General features: G+C 42.3%; 2 protein-coding genes across 2 annotated transcripts; both read left to right on the top strand.

Annotated features, from left to right (window-relative positions):
• The first annotated feature begins 456 nt into the window (after nucleotides 1-456).
• On the top strand, nucleotides 457-17,160 carry LOC136834818 (zinc finger protein 208-like). Its single transcript, XM_067097566.1, has 2 exons — nucleotides 457-588; nucleotides 10,508-17,160. The coding sequence occupies exon 2, from the start codon at nucleotides 10,940-10,942 to the stop codon at nucleotides 15,839-15,841; it is 4,902 nt and encodes a 1,633-aa protein (XP_066953667.1). The 5' UTR covers nucleotides 457-588; nucleotides 10,508-10,939; the 3' UTR covers nucleotides 15,842-17,160.
• LOC136834594 (calphotin-like) lies at nucleotides 4,675-10,533 on the top strand. Its single transcript, XM_067097174.1, has 2 exons — nucleotides 4,675-5,461; nucleotides 10,508-10,533. Exons 1-2 carry the CDS (start codon nucleotides 4,675-4,677, stop codon nucleotides 10,531-10,533), a joined length of 813 nt encoding a protein of 270 aa, XP_066953275.1.
• Nucleotides 17,161-20,011: the final 2,851 nt, after the last annotated feature.

The following is a 20,011-nucleotide window of genomic DNA, read 5'->3' as shown; positions in this document are numbered from 1 at the left end:
AAATGTGAGGACATAAGCGAGTAAAGTGAAAAGAATATGATAGAAAGATAGGGAGAAATGCAAACAGAATCAAATGTAATTTTGTTTACACAAAAAGATGGGAGTTACCAAGCTAGTTGAACATCACTTCCGTATAACCAGGCTGTAAAATGCAAGGGTCTTCTGCCACTGCCAATATAGGAGGCTTAATAACTAAATGACACCGGCATAATGCAAAATCTAAGTAGGTGATGGAAATTCCGCACGAAATCTAAGTAGGTGATGGAAATTCCGCACGAATGTTATGGCGTCTCAATGTCTAACCCACACTCTTCGTTGCATTGTTTAGAGATTAGATAACTGACATTCTTGAAGGTGTAAGTTCTGCTTAGTAGTCACAGACTTCAACTAAAAAAATAACTCTCTGCGTGTCGAAAATCTGTTCTATCTATTCAGATATATATGTAAATGAGCCTGTAAAAATCCTTCCTAAATATAGTATAATAAAACGAGTGGACTAAAGTTTTCATTGGGTGGAAAAGAAGAAGACTTTTGTTATTGTTGTGGTTTTGCAGCTGAAGTCTTCGTGACCCACGTCCTATTTGAGAGGTAATTAAATATACAAAAATTGATCTGTTAATCAAGTAGGACGCTTGCATATTGATTCAGTGTGCTTTGTTCAGCGTAAATATCAGTAGTAGGATATATCAGTGTAATTCTATATATGGTAGAATCGTATTTTGAACTTGGGGTAAAAAGACGCAACAGCTCCTCACCGACTATTACCTTGGAAATTGATTTTTCCCTTTACATTGTGTTGCTTATGAAGGAGGTGCTTGTGTTTATTGTCGGTCAGTTATTGTTAACCTCATCTCTGCCCAACATAGTTGAGGATCCTTTGGAGACGCGGGGTTTAGGGTGGGGGAAATAACTGGGAGAAAGACCTGACTGCCATGTTGTTGTTATGGAACGGTTCCGCGCATGCGAAAGTCATCAGGGAGCCATATGTTCAAGAAGGGATTGGCTAAGGAAACCTATTATAAAAGGAACTACACTAACCTAACGTACCCTAACCTAACCTAGCTTAGTAGGCTGTTACTTAGCCGGGGTCTCCGCCCCCCCCCCCAGACCTCCCGGTGAAGGAAACTCCACTTTTTACCAAAAGCTCCCTCATAATACTGCACATGTGTGATAGCATTCCAAGATGCCCAGCTTACAATAAATTGTCTGTTCTGAGTTAATCACATGTTAATTACAGTCGGCCGCCAAAAAATAACCAAAATACTATAGGAAAAATCAATTTCCAAAGTAGTATCCCATGCAGAGCTGTTGCCTAGTTCTACCGAACTTGGTAATATATAATATGGTAAAACCGAAGACTACTACGGCTCCCCTCTGGTCTGGCAGCTATCAGTTTATGTGCAAGAAGGGCACTGTGTGTAATACCATCCCCATGGAGATGAACGTAGAAATGCAAAGGAAACATGGTAAATATCCTAAACACAAACAAAAGACATAGTAGGTTATAAACAAAAACATAAACAAAGGCAGTAAATATTTTGGTCGGCAACTGGCGGGAACCAGGCCGCAGCAATAGTCTTCAGTTTTACTGGTTTTCGTTATCACTTTCATTTTCACAGATCTGATATTTTTGTGAGCTTGAGGGGTGTCTGAAGTAACCCTGAACCCTTGCCACAGGAAGCACATAAATTTTGATTATTCCTTGTAGAATTTTTTTGGGGTAATTTTACAGAAAAGCTCCTTACGCAGATATCATTCAGTAAAATTTTTTGATTGAACCATATAGAAAAGGTTATATATAATGTAGTACAAGTGAAATATTTTGAGAAATATACCGTCTTTTGTACGTAATTTTACATCCATCCTCAAGGGGCTTGGTCTGAGCAAGGCACACCACTGAGCTTTTCTACAGTATACCAATTTTTTTTTTTTTAGTTATATTGGCTGTCTGAAGTAACTCTGAACTGTGAACTCTTGCAGCAGAAAGCTCTCGGAGGTAGTTCTTTGTATACTTGTCAGATGGTGTGAGTGCACCGGGCAATTACCTTATGATGGATCATGCTATGAGGTACAAAATGCTTTCAGTAAGATTTTAATTTAAATATTATCACATTTTGGATTTGAAAATATTTTTCTCTGCGTTAATGTGTACTTTAAATGTTTCTGACATTTTTTTCTTTTAAAAATGACCTAACTACCCATTTAATATCATGCACCAGAGTAAGGACCTGCTACCCTAGTTTAATTTATGTTAGGTTAGGTGTGGTTGGTTAAGTTAATTGTGATCAAGGCAAATGTCAGAAACATTCAAAGCGCCCATGTAGACACAGGAAAATTATATTTTCAAGTCCAAAATGTGTTAACAGTTTAGGCTAAAATGAAATTTTACCTTTTTTCAGTCAAATATTTGGTAAAATTTTGTGGTATTATTTTACGTTAAGCCACTATTTGATATTTGAGTTTTTATGGCGTGATCTTAAGCCTCCTCAACATGAATAGTATGAAACTCATGCTCATACCTGTTACCTGTTACAGTATATGCGGTCTTTTGTTTGTTTTGCTATTCATTCCAGTGGGGCTGGTACTGAGCACGGCACTCATGGGAGTCTTGCTGGTATTAAAGTAAAACTTTATAGCAGAAGAATTGAATATCAGAAATGTTTGAAGCACACATTAAAACATGAATATATTTTCAAGTCTAAAATGGTTTAAACTAAAATTTTACTTTCGTGCAAGTTCATGAGCTGTCTGAAGTAACTCTGAACCCTATGTAACAGGAAGCTCTCTGAGGTAGTTCCTTATGTAGCAAGGCCTACTTGTCAGATGGTGCGAGTGCACTGGGGTATTACCTTTAATATTTATTCTCATACAGACTGCTCTTTTTGTAGGGTAAGTGTGCTCTTGGGATTTGATCTTAAATGAGTGTTCTGTTTTGTTGCTATTTTAGTGGAAAATGTTCAGGATTAAGAAAAGTCCAAAAAGACTTGGTTGGTGTTGTCGGGAGGTAATACTGTAGTCTTTTTCACATTGATGCCCCTTCATGGCTATATTCTGCTATGTCCTTTGCTTTTTTTGTTTGGATCATTTCTGGACATTTTCCCCGTAAACTGCCTAGTTCCCTTTTTGCTGCGAGACAAGTAAAGTTTCAGTGTGCACTGTGTGGTCATTGGTTCTTTTCCTACTTCCATCTTTCCTGCTCATGCTTTACCAACTCCTTCTACATGTTTGACAGGCTTGGGAGTTACTGAAAACCTTTTGGCTTTTTCTTGTTTTGATTAGGGAGCCATCTGTGATGGAATCCTTTGAGTATTTGGCCTGTTTTTCATCATCTTCAGACCAGAGGAAACGTAAGTATGCCCAGATGGCTGTCCTCTGCTTGAAGGCCTTTTAGGTCTCTTGTGGATTTCAGTCTTCTTTGAAGAGGGATGATTATCTCCGTGAGTGTTCACAAGAGCATGTTACTGATGGTAGAACAGTTGACTCGGTGTATGTGCTTGCTTGTAGCTGGTCCGCAGTTCACAAGCTTGCTCATACTCATTTGTCTGCTTGACCTGGACTCTCCCATGCTTCTTTGGAAGTACAACAAGGAGAGTTTGCAAATATCATGGATTCTGACCTCCCATTTCTCTGGAACTGGTCTGGCCAAATACAGGTGAGCTATACAGTAGAGCATCATATTTGTGGTTAGTGACTTTTTGTTGGTAGATGTGCTTTCCTCTGCCTTCCTTTACTGTTGGGTATATTAGTGATAATATTGGTACCTGCTCAGCTGGTTCTCCAATTAACATAGAACAGGAGGTTACAGAATTTAGCTATTCCTGGTGGTATGAAAGAAAAACCAGTCTTGCTCCGTAAGCAGCACCTCCCACCTAGGGACGATACTTCTGGTTTGAGAAATGCAACATGTCTCGGAAGATTTTGGTATCTCCCTACAACTCATGATGGTTAGTCTGTGGCATATTCTTCCGCAGCCAAGAGTGAAGCATCAGAATTGCAAGGGTGAAAGGTCAGGGACATAGCCTATAAACTTCTGTTGTTTTTAAGGTTAATGCGAATGTAAATTCTGTTCTTAGTATTGCCATCAGAAGTCTCTCTCTACTTTTGTCAGTAACATTCCATTCAGTTCCGTACCCCTCCAAGCTGCAGCAGGTTCAGACTACACAAAATATTGACCTGTTTTCGCTTATACAACTTACCCGGTAGTTACATATAGCTGTCGTCTTTGACGTCACGGCAGTATTCAAATTTTTGCGCTTAGCGCTTAGCGTTATTTAACAGGTGATCCTCTAACCCCGCCCTCTATCGGGTATCGGGAACCGTTCCAAGAACACGTCATTAGTTTTGCTGTGCCGAACCGTAATACGGTTCTGCTGCTGGTGGTATTTCTCAACATTTCGAACTTGTAGTTCCTTTTTTGGTGAAGTACTCGGTTTGTTGTTTTTTGCTGGTGCTAGTTATTGCTTTAGCGTTATTCTTAGTTAGACTATTATGTCTGATTCAGGTTCTAGTGGTATCCGGTTTTGCAGCAAAGGCTGCAAAACCAGGCTTGTTAAGCTTAGTTTAGACCCGCACACTTCTTGCTTTTCATGCAGGGGGCAAAAATGTTCTGCTGACTTGACTTGTAACGAGTGTGAACTACTAACTTTGTCTGACTGGAGTGCTTTGGGGAAGTACATGAAGAAGCTAGAGAAAGATAGGATAAGGAAGGCCTCTTCTAGGTCTTCGAGGTCAGGAGGTAGTCAAGAGGTTTTCGTAAGCCCTCACCACCGAAAAGGTGAGGAGCGGATAGTGTCGAGTGGCTCCAGTTGGAGTTCCTCTCCTCCTAGAGGATGGCGTTTTCGCGACGCTTCTAGACCTTTGAAGAGGTCTCGTCTGCTTTCACTGTTGGCGCCAGCGACTCCTGTGACTCCTGTTCCTGTGGCACCTGCTCCAGCATTCGATGGACCTCAACAGCTAGTGATCGACGGAATCAACACCCGTTTGGACTCGATTTTACAACTTTTGTCCAAAAGTCAAGTCTCTTCTTTGGCTCCTCCTACGATGCCAGCGGCGCCCACCTCGACTCCTCTTTCAGTCGCCCTGGTAGCGCCTCCGTTGGTGCCACCTTTGGCTGCTGTGCCGATTGAGCCTCCTTTGGCGCCTCCTGTGATGCCAGCGGCGCCCGCCTCGACTACTCTTTCAGCCGCTCCGGTAGCGCCGCCGCTTACGCCTCCATTGGCGCCACCTGTCGTTGTGGTACCGACTGCTCCTCCTTTGGCGCCACCTTTGGTTGCTGTACCAACTGCGCCTCCTTTGGCGCCTCCGATGGCTCCTCAACAGGCTCAAACTCTTTCGGTGACACAGCAAGAATATGTCACGAGCCTCCCAGCCCCCGCTGTTCAAGGGGACTTGGATGAAGACGTAGTCCAGCTGGACTTGTCCCCAGTATCTGACGAACTCCTCTCGGGCTTAGAGGAGCAGTGTAAGGAGGAGAAGTCTCCGCAACTCTCTTCTTACAAGAAGCTCTTGAAGTTCTTCATTGAGAACTTCCTGATTCGTTCTCGCCTGCGGCTCCTCCATCTCCTGGGTCCCAGTACAAGAGGGACAAGGCTTCTTTTTTCTTCGGACTTTACGAAACTTGTCCTGTCCGTCTCGGCAAAAGAAAGGCCTTAAGAAGATGGATGCTTGGCTGGCCGAGAAGAGGGAAATTGGGAAGAACGTCTTCTGTCTTCCTCCTTCCTCGTCGTTCCTTCCGTAATCGGAGTTGGTACGAGACTGGGGAAATGTTTTCCCTGGGTGTGGCTGCCTCCGCACAGGGGACTTCTCCAGTCTCGTGGATGCCAGTAGGAGGACCGCACTTAATTCTGCGAAAGGTTTTTCTTTACGCCCTCAGAACTGGATCAAGTTTTCAAGAGCGTGTTTCGGACTCTTGAAATAGTGAGCTTCCTGGACTGGGCGATTGCGGCCTTAGCCAGGAAGATTAAGGATTTTAATCTTCCTTCTGAGCTCTTGGATGATGTGGTAGGAGTTGTGGACTGCATTGATAGGGGCATCTGCGACGGTGCAGTAGAACTTGCCTCTTTATTTACGGCAGGAGTTCTCAAAAAGAGGCAACTTTGGTGCTCCTTTTTAGCAAAAGGTATTTCTTCAAACCAGAAGTCGGCTCTCCTGTTTTCTCCTTTGGACAAGGCACATATGTTTCCGCAAGAGTTGGTTGCTGCAATTTCCCAGGCGTTAGCTCAGAAGTCAACCCAGGATCTTTTGTCGCAGTCTGCCAAGAAGGCGAAAAGACCTGTGCTTTCTACCGCTTCTGTGCTCGGTGTTTCGTCTCCTGCTATCTCGTTTGGTCAGTATAAGGGGAGATCCTCTAGACATGTTTTTGGCAGGGCCAGAGGAAAAGGCAAAGCCACGCCTAGAACCTCGACGGCCCCGAGAAGAAATGAACCTTTGTCCTCCATTCAGCAGTAGGAGCCAGACTGCAAAGGTTCTGGCAAGAGTGGCAACGGATCTCGGCAGACCCCCTGGACGATCCAAGTTTTAAAGGAAGGATACGCCATCCCCTTCCTTTCCAAACCTCCTTTAGTGGAGGCTCCAGTTTCTTTACAGGCGCACTCGCACAACTCCATGAAACTAGACGCCCTTCGCTCAGAAGTCCGAGCCATGCTGGAGAAGGAAGCGATAGAACTGCTTCATGCCCCTCTATCTCCAGGTTTCTACAATCGTCTGTTCCTGGTTACGAAAGCATCAGGGGGATGGAGACCCGTACTGGACGTGAGTGCGTTGAATGTCTTCGTTCAGAAGACAAAATTCTCCATGGAGACAACTCAGTCGGTCTTGGCGTCTTTACATCAGGGGGATTGGATGGTTTCTATAGACCTCCAAGACGCTTACTTTCACGTCCCAATACACCCAGATTCAAGGAAGTTCCTGAGGTTCGTCTTCGAGGGACAGGTGTATCAGTTCCGTGCCCTCTGCTTCGGTCTGTCGACAGCCCCGCAAGTTTCCACAAGGGTCCTGTTATCAGTAGCCAGACACCTTCACCTGGAAGGAATTCGAGTTTCTATGTACCTCGACGATTGGCTGCTCAAAGCGGCGTCGAGGGAGAGCTGTATGGAGGACCTATCAAAGACTCTTCAATTGGCAAAGTCTCTAGGCCTCATTGTCAACGAGAAGAAGTCTTGCCTTACTCCCAGTCAGCAGATTGTCTATTTGGGAGTGAGTCTGGACTCTCAGACTTTTCAGGCTTTTCTGTCCAGTCAACGGATAGCCTCATGCCTGCAGAAGATCGACGACTTTCTGCAGAGGAAGATTTGTTCCGCGAACGAGTGGATGAGCCTCGTGGGAACCTTAGCTTCAGTGGAGAAGTTTGTAAGACTGGGGCACTTACACCTGAGGCCACTGCAGTTTTACCTGCAAGAGAAGTGGCCCAGGAAACAGTTCCCGGACTCCTTCACCTTCGCCATTTCGGAAGAGATAAAGGAGTGCCTCCGTTGGTGGAGGTCAGAAGGAAGGCTGACACAAGGGCTTCCTCTTCAGCTTCCGAACCCAGACCTAACTTTGTTTTCCGACGCCTCGGACAAGGGCTGGGGAGCGACTATGGGGACAAAAGAAGTTTCGGGCCAGTGGCAAAGAGAAGAGAGAAACTGGCATATAAATCGAAAGGAACTAGAAGTGGTTCACTTAGCTCTGTTGGCTTTTCAACAAGAAGTGGAAGGCAAATGTGTCTTGGTCCAGGCGGACAACACGACCGCTCTGGCATACATTTGGAAACAGGGGGGCACTCACTCGTGGTCCCTCTACGAGACCTCGAGGGAGCTACTAGTTTGGGCGGAGGAGATCGGGACCAGACTAGTAACGAGATTCATTCAAGGGGAGAGAAATGTAGCGGCGGACCTTCTCAGCAGAAAGAACCAGGTCCTGTCCAACGAGTGAACTTTACATCCCCTAGTTTGCGAGGAGCTATGGAAGGTATGGGGACGTCCGCTCATAGATCTCTGCAACCGACAAAACGACTCGGCTGCCCCTTTACTGCTCTCCGGTTCCAGACAGCAAAGCGGTTTTCGTGGACGCAATGTTCATGAACTGGTCGGACCTGGATCTTCATGCTTTTCCCCCGTTCAAGATCCTGCGGCAAGTCATCTCGAAGTTCTCAAGCCATCGGAACGTAAGGATGACTCTGGTGGCTCCATTCTGGCCGTCCAGGGAGTGGTTCCCGGACCTTCTAAACCTCCTGTCAGACTTTCCGAGACTTCTGCCAGAGAGACCAGATTTACTCAGACAGCCGCACTTTCAGAGGTACCACCAAAACTTGTCCGCTCTTCATCTTGTCGCCTGCAGACTGTCAGGAGACTCATCAGAAAGAGAGGCTTTTCAAGAGAGGCTTCGGAAGCTATCATGAAGCCAAGAAGAGAATCCTCTGACAATGTTTACCAGGCGAAGTGGACACAGTTTAGTTCCTGGTGTCGAAGAGAAGGCGTGTCTTCTTCTTCGACGTCTATAGCCCAGATGGCCGATTTTCTCTTGTTCCTCCACAGAGAGAAAAAGCTTGCTGTGCCTACTATTAAAGGGTATAGAGCCATGTTAGCTTCGGTCTTTCGACATAGCGGTCTTGAAGTGTCTTTGAGTCAAGACCTTTCAGATCTGATTAGATCATTTAATACGTCAAAGAGGGACCAGAAGAGACCAGTGGCGTGGAATCTTGACGTAGTGCTGAGATGGTTACGGTCTCAATCCTTTGAACCGATGGCGAACATCTCCTTGAAGGATCTCACGAAGAAGACTTTTTGGTAGCTCTGGCTACGGCCAGGAGAGAGTAAGTGAGCTACATGCGATAGATAAAAGAGTAGGCTTTGCTAAGGGGAAGGCAGTATGTATGTCTACTCTTGGTTTCTTAGCCAAGAACGAAGACCCGTCAAGACCTTGGCCAAGAGAGTTTGAAATTAAGGACCTTTCCCAATTGGTCGGTCCCGAAGAACCCGAGAGGTACCTCTGCCCTGTGAGAGCTCTCAAGTTCTATGTTCAGAGAACGAAGAAGCTCAGAGGTCGCAGTGACCACCTCTGGTGCTCGGTTAGAGATCCTTCAAGCCTCTCTCTAAGAATGCTCTTTCCTTCTTTTTGAGAAGCCTGATAAAAGAAGCTCATGAGCATTGTGTTGACTCGGAGATGAGTATTCTTAAGGTAAAGGCGCACGAGATAAGAGTAGTTTCGACTTCTGTAGCCTTTAGCAGAAACTTATCTGTGAAAGACTTGGTTAAGTCCACCTTTTGGAGATGCAAGTCGGTGTTTGCATCGCATTACTTAGTGGACGTGCAAACTGTTTTCAAAAAGTGCAGTACGCTGGGGCCCTTTATTGCGACTGACACGGTGTTGGGGGAGGGTGAAAAGGAATCCGCTCCTTAACTAACATTTTCACCTTGGTGTTGGGGTTGTTGTTTTTTAAGGTTGTCTGGAGATACATGGTGTGGTAGTATCTTCCAGTTTTAATCTTTGGTATTTGGTTTTATGGTAATGTTAGGTAATCCCTCGTTTTGTTGTTCGTCGTACTGCGCCCTGATCAAGGGCATCAGACTTGTCCGTACGCAGCCATGTTCTCTCACGGCAGGTACTGTTTTTATTGTGTCCGACACACGGATCCCTTTATATCCTCTCGGCACAATATAAAGGCCAGCAGACTACAGAGGCAGTAACCACTGAGTCAGCTACCTTTAAAGGTAAGGAACCTATGTCTAACTTGTTGCAAGTAGATAATTCCAAGAATTTTATTAGTTGCCAGTGTCCCACCTCCTCAAGGTGCCAATCAGCTATATGTAACTACCGGGTAAGTTGTATAAGTGAAAATGACATTTTTATGATAAAATAACGTTTCACTTATACTTACCCGGTAGTTACATAATCATAACCCTCCCTCCTCCCCTCACCTGGGCAGTTGGGCAAAAACTTATGACGTGTTCTTGGAACGGTTCCCGATACCCCGATAGAGGGCGGGGGGTAGAGGGATCACCTGTCGTAACGCTAGCGCTAGCGCGAAATTTGAATACTGCCGTGACGTCAAAGACGACAGCTATATGTAACTACCGGGTAAGTATAAGTGAAACGTTATTTTATCATAAAAATATCATTTTCATCACGGGAGTTGTTAAGATATCTGAATCCATACTCAGAAGGTGGAAGAGAGACTGCTTCTGAGATGTGTCTGGAAACAACTGCTATTGCAAAGAAGGCTGACATAAAGCAATGAATTTATTTGTGAAAAAATTAGTGTAGTCTCAGTCTAAAAATTAGAAGACGGTTTTTACAGCCAGCCATATGGGAGTTCAGAATTTACATTTATTCATCCTACAAGTACATGGTTTGTATTAGTTTTTCTTTAATTGATTGACCACTGTTCCATCATTCATTTGTTTAGGCTTATGAAAATTTTTATGTACAAAATAGTTTTTTTTTTTCAAATATACTGTTGCTGATAAATTTTAGAATAAAGAGTACATGTACTGTATCAGTATAGGCTACATGAGTTTATCCTTTTCAGGTTACTGCTCACAAGAGGTGTACTGAAGATTACATTGTTAATAGAAGTTTCTTCTGGCCTACAGTATATGGTTTGAGAAGGATAGTTGCATGATGGCTGCATTGCTGTGGCGGTGGAGTATCTATGAAATTCATTAATTTGTTCCAAAGGAAACGGCTTTGTACGCATACAGTACTGAATAACATGAAGTAAGGAAATCTTCATGTGTCAGTTTTTTTCAGTAAGGAACCAAGTACAATACAGCATACAAAGTCGATGTTCTTTTGTGAAGACAATGAGTTACCGAGATGTCTTGTGCAGTAATTTATTTTGTGTTAATTTCCATGAATAAGGCAAAATGAATATTTGTAGTTCATATTTGAATACTTGAATGATCTATATATTGTATATTATATTAGATCAGTTGTAAGGGTCTGCCATTTTTCTTTTGACATGATGGCTGGGATGGATGCAAAATTTTGCCAGTGCAGTAAATGTGGTGCTGTTTTTGATAGTCTAATAACTCTCCTTAGACATAAAGAGAAGCACTCAGATATGACCTTTTATGTTTCAAAATTATACAGAAAGTATTTAAAATATAGCAGGAATGAAGTGAAAAGAAAGACTCATGTTGAGCATGATTTTCAGAAAATTACTTTTCCATGTGTTAGCTGTGATAAAAAGTTTGTAAATGAAAGAATATACGAAACACACTTAACTCTCCATAAAGTCAAATCTAGCAGAAGCAAGGAGTTTAATTGTAGATTATGTAAGCGGAAGTTTTTGTCTCTGGGTGCTCAGAAAATCCATCTCTTCAGGTGTCACCAAAATGACAGACACATAACCCATACATTGCAAGACAAAGCACTTTCTAATGAGAGGTCCCGAAAACAGTACACTTCAAAAAAACATGAAAAGGCTTATAGGTGTTCTGAGTGTGGTAAGGAGTTTAAACTAAGATCACAGCTTAGAAGACACAATAAATGTCACCAGAAGAGGAGCGAATGTCATATTTGTGGAGCAAAATTTTCATCTGAATCTCGACGAAAAAGGCACATGCTCACTCATTCAGATGTCAAACCTAACCAGTGTGCTGATTGTGGCAAATCATTTTTGTTCAAGCAGTCCCTGCTAGTCCACATGAGAGTTCACACAGGAGAAAAACCTTACATGTGTGAAATATGTAAACGATCCTACACAATGAAAACCAGTTTGAACAAGCATATGAGAGCTCACCAGGAGAATTATGTGAACCTCTGCTCTATTTGTGGCAAGACACTAACAACACCCTTCAGTCTTAAACTTCATATGAGGACCCACACTGGTGAGAAACCGTTTTCTTGTTCTGCTTGTGGCAAAAAGTTTGCAAGTAAGGGTTATTTGGCTGTACACCTCAGGATCCATTCAGGTCAGCGGCCTTACTCTTGTGGAAAGTGCATGAGGACGTTCAAGCAAATAGGCCATCTTAAAGCCCATATGTTGACACACGTGAAGTCCAAGGGTCATAAATGTTCTAAGTGCAACAAGGAATTTACATTGAAAGTCGGTTTGATGCATCATGTGCAGAAGTACCACAGAAAGGAAGAACGGGTAAGTTCAGATTCACTTTCTTGTCCACGGTGTACTGTGGATTTTACTCTGAAAGATGGTTTACTTACACACCTGCTGGAAGTTCATGCAATGAATGAAGTGGATGCAGCCTCTGCTCTAAACTCATTAATTGGTAAGGAATCCATTGTAGAAAACAGACCACAAAAGCAAGCTCAAAATTATCGATGTGAGGAATGCGGCAAATCATTCTTAATGAAAGGACACTTGAAAAAACATTCTTTAATACACCAGAGGGAATTCAAATGCAACTTATGTGAGCGATCATTTGAGGTGGAGAGCAGCCTAATAAAACATATGAACATCCATTCCAAGAGAATCCATGCTTGTCGTCTGTGCTGCTGTAGTTTTTCTGCCAGCAGCACACTCAAAACTCACATGCTAACCCACACTGGGGAAAAGCCATTTTCATGCAATATTTGTAGAAAAAAGTTCAGCCTGAAGAGTAACCTCACTGTCCATATGAGAATTCACACAAAGGAGAGGCCTTTCAAGTGCCAGGAATGCCATCAGACTTTCACCCAGAAGAGCAGCTTGAAGTACCACATGAGAAGACACAGTCAAGACTTAATGTCAAGGTCTGTAAACAAACAGTTTAAATGTAACGAATGTGAAAGCAAATTCACAGATCAAGAAACATTTGACGACCATGTGATGCTTCACAGATTAGAAAATACCAAGAAATGCAATGAGTGTGAAAGTGCATTTGCTGATCAAGAAGCATTTGATGATCACATGATGTTACATAAATTGGAGAATTCCAAGAGTAGCGCAGCACTCGTCCCCTCAGAAGGTTTGGCTCTCCGCTTGTTGACGAACAGCGATGAAAAACCTGTTAGCTTAGTAAAAGCAGAAGACCCATCGCAGTGTATGCAAGAGATTATTGTTAGTGCCAGTCTTAAGCCTGAAGTTTTGTACTTGAAAGACAGTACATATCTAGTCCCAGATCTCGAAGGCATATCACACGAATCTGATGTTGTGATGCTGGAATGTGGTGATGAGCTTTCGGACGAAGTTTTGGAACAGATTGCATCTCATTCAGATGATGGTATTGATTTAGATGCAGGAATAGAGGATGTATCCATAGAGCAAGAGGATGAACATGACTCTACCAAGAAAATATTTTTAATCGAATCTGACATTAAAGATGAGCCGTTCGACAATACTTACTGTGAAATTTACTTTTACCAGAATGATCCTCTACGGACGTGTGTTGTCATGCACAGAATTACAAAGCCTCACAAGTGTAACCTCTGTGGTGAATGCTTCCATAAGAAGAGTGATCTTGACAGTCACATTCTTACACACACGAATATCCATCAGTATGAACTGAGAGATGTTTTGAAGGTGGGTGGCGATGAGTTTTCAAGCATATCTTCTCAGCGGATTTACTCAGAAGTAGATCATTTAACCATTTTGAATGAAGAACTCCCTGACCACAAAGAATGCTCTTTCTTGGAAAATGGCAACCTTACCAACATTGTTAAGGTGGAAGAAATTGACAAGCCCCACAAATGTAATACTTGTGGAAAGAGTTTCAGTGTCAAGTGTAATTTGAAAAACCACTTGACAATTCACAGTGGTCAAAAAGCATTTCAGTGTGAGGTTTGTAACAAAAGATTTGCTCTTCAGTCATATTTGAAGGAACACATGGTAACCCATACCAAAGAGAAACCGTATAGCTGTAAGATTTGTAAGAAACGTTTTACTCAGAAGAGTAGTCTTAATTATCACTATAAGAGCCACACAGACAAAAAGCCTTTTAGCTGCACTTGGTGTGGCAAAGCTTTTATTCAGGAAAGTGCCCTGAATAAGCATGTCCTCATTCATACAAGTAAAAGTGTGTTTGATTGCACAGCTTGTGGTGAAACATTCTCAAAGAGAAAACTCCTTGAAACACACATGAAAGTGCACAACGTTAGCCAGAGTTCCCCTCTGGGTGAAGAGGCTATCATTGTCGTCAGTGCCGACCCTTTTAGATGTTCCGTATGTGATGAAAACTTTTCCTGCAATCAAGATTTGGAGGCACATTTAGTGGAACATTGTGTAGAGATGTCTCAGAACAAGAAAATAATAGCAGCACCAGATTTGGAGAAGGAAGATGCTGAAGATGATAGCACTCTAGAGACATCTGAAGTACAGAAGTGTCACAAATGTTCTGTATGTGACAAGACTTTCCAGAAAAATGCTCACCTCAAGATGCACATGAGACTTCATACAGGAGAAAAACCATACAGTTGTGGGACTTGTGGGCGCTCGTTTAGAACCACCAAAAATCTGAAGATGCATATGTTAGTCCACTCTGGAGTGAAGCCTTATCAATGTGATATTTGTGGGAAGAGATTTACCCAAAATGTGCACCGGAGAAATCACCTGAGAACACATTCGGAGGTTAAGCCTTACACTTGCATACTTTGTGGGAAGGGATACACTGTCAGTAATAGCTTAAAGTTGCACATGAAGACCCATACAGGTGATAAACCATTTGAGTGTAATATTTGCAGAAAAAGATTTTCTCAGAAGGGGCTCTTGAAGTCCCACATGATATCTCACACAGGCAATAAACCTTTTAATTGCCTCAAATGTGAAAAGAAATTTGCTTGTGTCAGTGCCTTGCAGAAACATCTGATGTCACACTTGGATCTGAAGCCATATCAGTGCACCTTTTGCGAACAAGATTTTTCCCAAAAGAGTAATCTTGTTGCTCACATACAGGAACATGTGATGGATGAAGAGTGTCCTGAATGTTCTTTATGTGGGAAAATAGTGGTACATGATGAATTAGAGACTCACACTTTGTCCCATGTCCAAGATGGGTATCGAGGATGGCGATTTCAATCTGAGAAAGTAGAAGATGAAAAGAATTTGTCACTCATGTGCTGTATATTTTGTGACAAGACATTTTCCAGGAAGCTGGAATTGAAGAGACACTTACTAATTCATACTGGAGTAAGGCCATACGAGTGTTTGTTATGTGGCCTGACTTTTTCAGATGAAAACCAGTTAGTAGATCATGAATCAGTACATAATAATGAAGGAAAAGAGGTGAGGGACCTAGTTTTTCAGTGCACAGTTTGCCAAAAGACATTTAAACAGAAAAGCGTCTATGAATCTCATGTTGCCACTCACTCCAAAATCAAACCTTTTGAGTGTACGACATGTGGAAAGGCTTTTAAAACAAAGGATGTTCTCAAGGGCCACACACTGATTCACACCGATGAACGACCCCACAAATGCAAATTATGTGGCAAACAATTCCGAACAAACAGCAGCCTCACTGTCCATCATCTGAGTCATAGCGACAGGAGACCTCATGTGTGCAATATTTGTCAGAAAGGCTTCAAGGTTAAGAGCCATCTTCAGAACCACTTGAAAGTACATAGCAAAAAGCTGGATGAACCTAATTCACTGAAGCAGTCCAAATTGGAAATGACAGAACAAGTTGAGCAGGAAGTGGAAGTGACATTGGCCAGGAAGAGACACTACAGCTGTAGAATCTGCCAACAGGAATTTTCCAGTAAAGCCAAACTCATGAACCATCTGCTTTCTCATGAGGAGGAGAAACCGTACAACTGTATTCACTGCTTGAAAACGTTTTCCAGAAAGGCCACGTTAGATAAGCACATGATGACACATGGAGAAGACTCTAAAGACACTTGCCAGATCAGCGATAAAAAGACAGGTACTAGGATACCTAAGGAACGAAGGAGTAATTCAAGAGCATCAAGGAAGAGGAAGGGCTCTTGACAGGGTAATGTTAGAGATTTTGTTACAGTGCATTAAAACGATTAAAAATGTGATATTTTTCCCAACAGTTTTTAATCATTGACATATTATTTAACGATGGTTATCTGCTGTGTAAGGTTTATCAGTGTTATTAAAAGCTCTAGTTACAGTATCTGAAAATATTTTCTGTCACTACATTTTTTTTTTTGTCATTCATATAATGCAATTTTGTTTTACCGTACTTAATTTTTGTATAAGAACTTTGCAATCTTTTTCTTTTATCATATTGTGAAATTTGTCTGTCACTTTCTTTGAGATAACTCATTTTGTGTGTAACTGTATCAAACTGGCTTCCAAGGTGGAGAATAGATAGATATTTAAAGAATTTTGGGTTACTGTTGCAGGTTATATCTTTCCTTCCTAAATAGTTATGGAATTCATTGCATTAGGTTTCTTTTCATTAAACCAAACAGTTAAAATTTTTCCATTTGTCTACTTTTCATCATAATGATTATTCTATAAAAAGGATATTAAAAAATTAAACACATAAATATTGGATTTCTAAAAAATGTTGTCATCTTCAATTCTAGCCTAAACCAACCCTTCAGGCATGGAAGACCAGCAAACCTGGTGTCATTCTTCCTCTTGTCATTGAGCCCATCTTTGTCCTCCACAGCAGTTGACAAGTCTTAGCCTTTCTCTTTTCTAGGTGTCTGCATCGTGGTTAAGTTTTAAATCTATTTCTGGCTTGAAAAGTCAATGCAAGTTATTCGTCACTGGAACAATGATTTACCACTACTTTGTCATTTACTTTCAACCGTATCAAAGACCTGTTTTATTAGTGTAACTTTACCATATTCATTTGGTAAAGATATTTGTTTTGTAATCCCCTCTCCTCTGTCAGAGAGTAGAAAGTAGACTCGACATTGTATAGCTCAATGTAGACAACTACAGTGTCATTTGCCCACATCCATGTTGGCCTTGAGCTGCATTACTTATTTTCATCCTTTTAGTCTTGCTCCAGTTTGTATTCTTTAAATAATAAATCATTTAGGCCAGCCCTTTTTCCCCCAACAATCTTTCTTTACAAGGCAGATGTAGTGCCTTTAAGAAGATGCCCTACTAATTTTCTGTCCCCCTTTTTTCTAGATTTGAGCCAGGTCCAGATAAATGTCACCTGTGCCATAACCCTCTACACCATCATAAGGGGGTACAACCTAAAATTATTTTAACCAGTTTCTTCCGTCTTGTTTACTTTCTAGAATATGGAATTCAGGCCAAAGGCCAAGTGCTGGGACCTATGGGGTATTCAGCACTGAAATGGAAACTGACAGCAAAAAGGTTTGAAAAGTGTAAGAGGAATACCTCACAGTTGTACTATGAATCGTTGTTAGTTGAGGGTGGAAAGTGAGATGAAAGAAAGAGAATATGGATGGAGGTACAGCAAAAGGAATGAAAGGGGTTGTTGTTTACTTTCTGCCTGAATATTTATATGGTCTAAGTTGCCATCTGTGCCTCTTCTCCATGAATTCCCTTATTTTTACCCAGCTATTTTTATAACTACTACTCATTGGCATCATCAACTGTCTAAAACACCTCAATCTTGGGGATCTCAGAATTGTTACCAGACATTTCCTCATTCATAATAGGATCTTCCTCCTGCCACACTTCTTACTTTCAGTAGTCACACCTTTTCAGGATTCCTCTACCTCTGCTGCATTACATATTACAGACCCAGTATGCATCATCGTAACTTTTTCCTCCGATTGTTTCGTTAAGCCAGAATTTTTTTCTTGCAATACGTACTTCACAATCTAGTGTATCCCAAAATTAACAGAAATGGTCTACCCCTTCTTCCATAAGCTTCAACATTGAAAAAATATTTTTTTTTTTAGTTTTCACTTGGATGGGCCAAAAAAATATCTTTACTTTTCACTTGATGGGCCAGATTTGATGTCTTAGCATTTTAGTTCATAAGAGGCCAGTTTCACCCTTCTAGTGATGGTTAACAAATTTGTCTAGAAAATTTTTTAGAGCTATCAATGAGTTTACAGTGTTTTACTGATAAGAAACCAAGGAAAGCTACCAACCTTATGCAGTCTACTATTGTGCATAAAGCACCAGTATGTTTTGTTGATTTTGAGATATTAAAAAATCATTTATTGTAAAAAAAATTGGTTAATTTTTTGTTTCAAAGAATTTGTGTTGTCTGTGCTGGTAAAAATGCATGGTAGTTAGGACTGAAATCCAGGTATAGGGCCATGACCATGCAGCACTTTTGTATGGAGTAATATTTTTCTTTCAGCTATCCTGTATAAATTGGTACATATTTGAAATACTATATTTTAATGTTAATTTACCTTCAGTGTGGTTGTTGCCTTTCTGGAAGCACAGGATTTGCAGGTTACTTGGTAATATGAAGATCACTGCCTTAAAAATTTTGTTCCTATGGGAATACATAGCCTTTTATTTACGAGTATCTTTCAGTGTGAGCTGGGAACATTGAAACTTGGTAACAAGGTAGTTAACCTGGTGATTACTAGATAAAGAATGGGGTTAAGTGGGGAGTATCCCTCACTAACAGGGCATTGCCTTCGCTCTTCTTATGGTTGCTGTGAGAAATGGGCATGCTGCTGCCCTTCCAGTACCGATTGAAAGCTTGGTAATGGATGAGTATTCTTTATCTCTACCTGTCTATTCCTTTGTTTTTATTCTGTGGATTAAAATCACAAATTACTTTGCTGTGAGGGATGTGGCTGTCCTTGTGGGGTTTATGTCACCCACAGCAATGGACCCCTCATACTTTTGGCTTCTTGCAAGGGAAGAGCTTGCTCAAGGGCTTGCAAGGAATATGTATTATGGGACTCACCTTAGTGCTTAGGTTTGGGAAGAGAAGGACAAGAGCCATTCACAGGCTTCAACAGTATGAAGTACTTCCCTGGTGACACCATCCAGCTCCTTCACACCCCTTCTAACATCCTTCTCTCTGTAAATGTTTCTCCCTCAAGGGGGAGTAACATTAGGCCTAAACCTAAATCTGATTGCGGCCTTTCATCCAAGGATGTAGCTGCTTCTGTTGGAGCACCATGTCACCCCTATACAGTTCTGACTGAAACTGATGCTCTTCATTCCTGCAAAAAGTTGTCACTTCAGTATCTTAGGAAGTTATGGCATTACCTTAATATCGGGAAACCTGTCATTCACTGCCCTTGGCCAGTCCAAATAAGTTAAGTATACCTTAGTTTTACCAGACCAGCCGAGTCATTCCTGCCTTCTTGGCCAGTCCAGCAGAGAAGAAGAGGGCTTTAATACTGGAGCCCTCCGGTATGGGAGAATCTTCCTGTAGTGGACCCATCTTGTTCCTGGTGCTTTGGCAAACTTTGTTCCAGCCTCAACTAGCCCTCTGGTACATAAAGTGTGTCCAGCACAGGGAAAGGGAAGAAGCACCAGTGGGTACTTTCCCTCGTCATCCTCTTCTCTATCATTGTCTTTGGACTCGTCTTCCTCCACCCCATCCCCAGACTTTGCTTTGCCCTGGCATAAGTGGAAGAGGGGGAAATCTAAGGCCTTACGCAAGTGGTCTTCGGGTGATCTCTTCTGCACACTCCCTCCGCCTTCCCCCCAACTCTGGGAAGCAGCTGAGGTGCAGTCATTAGGTTACTATTCTACCTTTAGCTGAACCGGTGCTGTGGTACTGGCTCACTTAGCCTTGGAGCCTGCTCCTCCCTCATCCCACTGCTAGCTCTGAGGCTTGCACTGGGATGAGGCTGCACATTTTCTTTGCCCAGCTCAGTCAGTTTCAAACCACAGGAAGGTAGGTGTGCAGGACAGCCCTTCTTGCCGGAGTGCCCCAGAGCCACACACTCAAGGGTATAAACAATCTATTCACTTGCTTGGGACCAGCCCACAGATTGGTTCTGTGCTAGCAGTAGATTAGGTTCTCCTTGGCCTTCTTTGGGGAGCTTGAGGGGGAAACCTTGCAGTTCCCATGCTCTCGGCATTCATGCTTTCTAGAGTATACACATATAGAGCAATCCTTCTCCAAGGAGAGGTTCCCAGTAACTTCCACCTATTTCCGCTGGAGGGGAGTGGGAGGAGCTGTGAGAGGGATTGTTCATCTCCTTTGCTTTCATTTTTGGTTGCGACCTGGTGCTGGGGCAGAGGGCTTCCTGGTCAAAGTCAGAACACTGT

This window comes from Macrobrachium rosenbergii, chromosome 54 (assembly GCF_040412425.1).
Source record: "Macrobrachium rosenbergii isolate ZJJX-2024 chromosome 54, ASM4041242v1, whole genome shotgun sequence".
NCBI classification, from domain to species: Eukaryota; Metazoa; Arthropoda; class Malacostraca; order Decapoda; family Palaemonidae; genus Macrobrachium; species Macrobrachium rosenbergii.
This window is presented reverse-complemented; position numbering and strand designations above follow the sequence as displayed.

Bases quoted from the DNA above. Each gene is read 5' to 3' on its own strand.
- LOC136834818 (XM_067097566.1), top strand. From the start codon at position 10,940: ATGATGGCTGGGATGGATGCAAAATTTTGCCAGTGCAGTAAATGTGGT.
- LOC136834594 (XM_067097174.1), top strand. From the start codon at position 4,675: ATGAAGAAGCTAGAGAAAGATAGGATAAGGAAGGCCTCTTCTAGGTCT. The intron at 5,462-10,507 runs GTAAGGAGGAGA...TATCCTTTTCAG, and splicing joins CTCGGGCTTAGAGGAGCAGT to GTTACTGCTCACAAGAGGTG.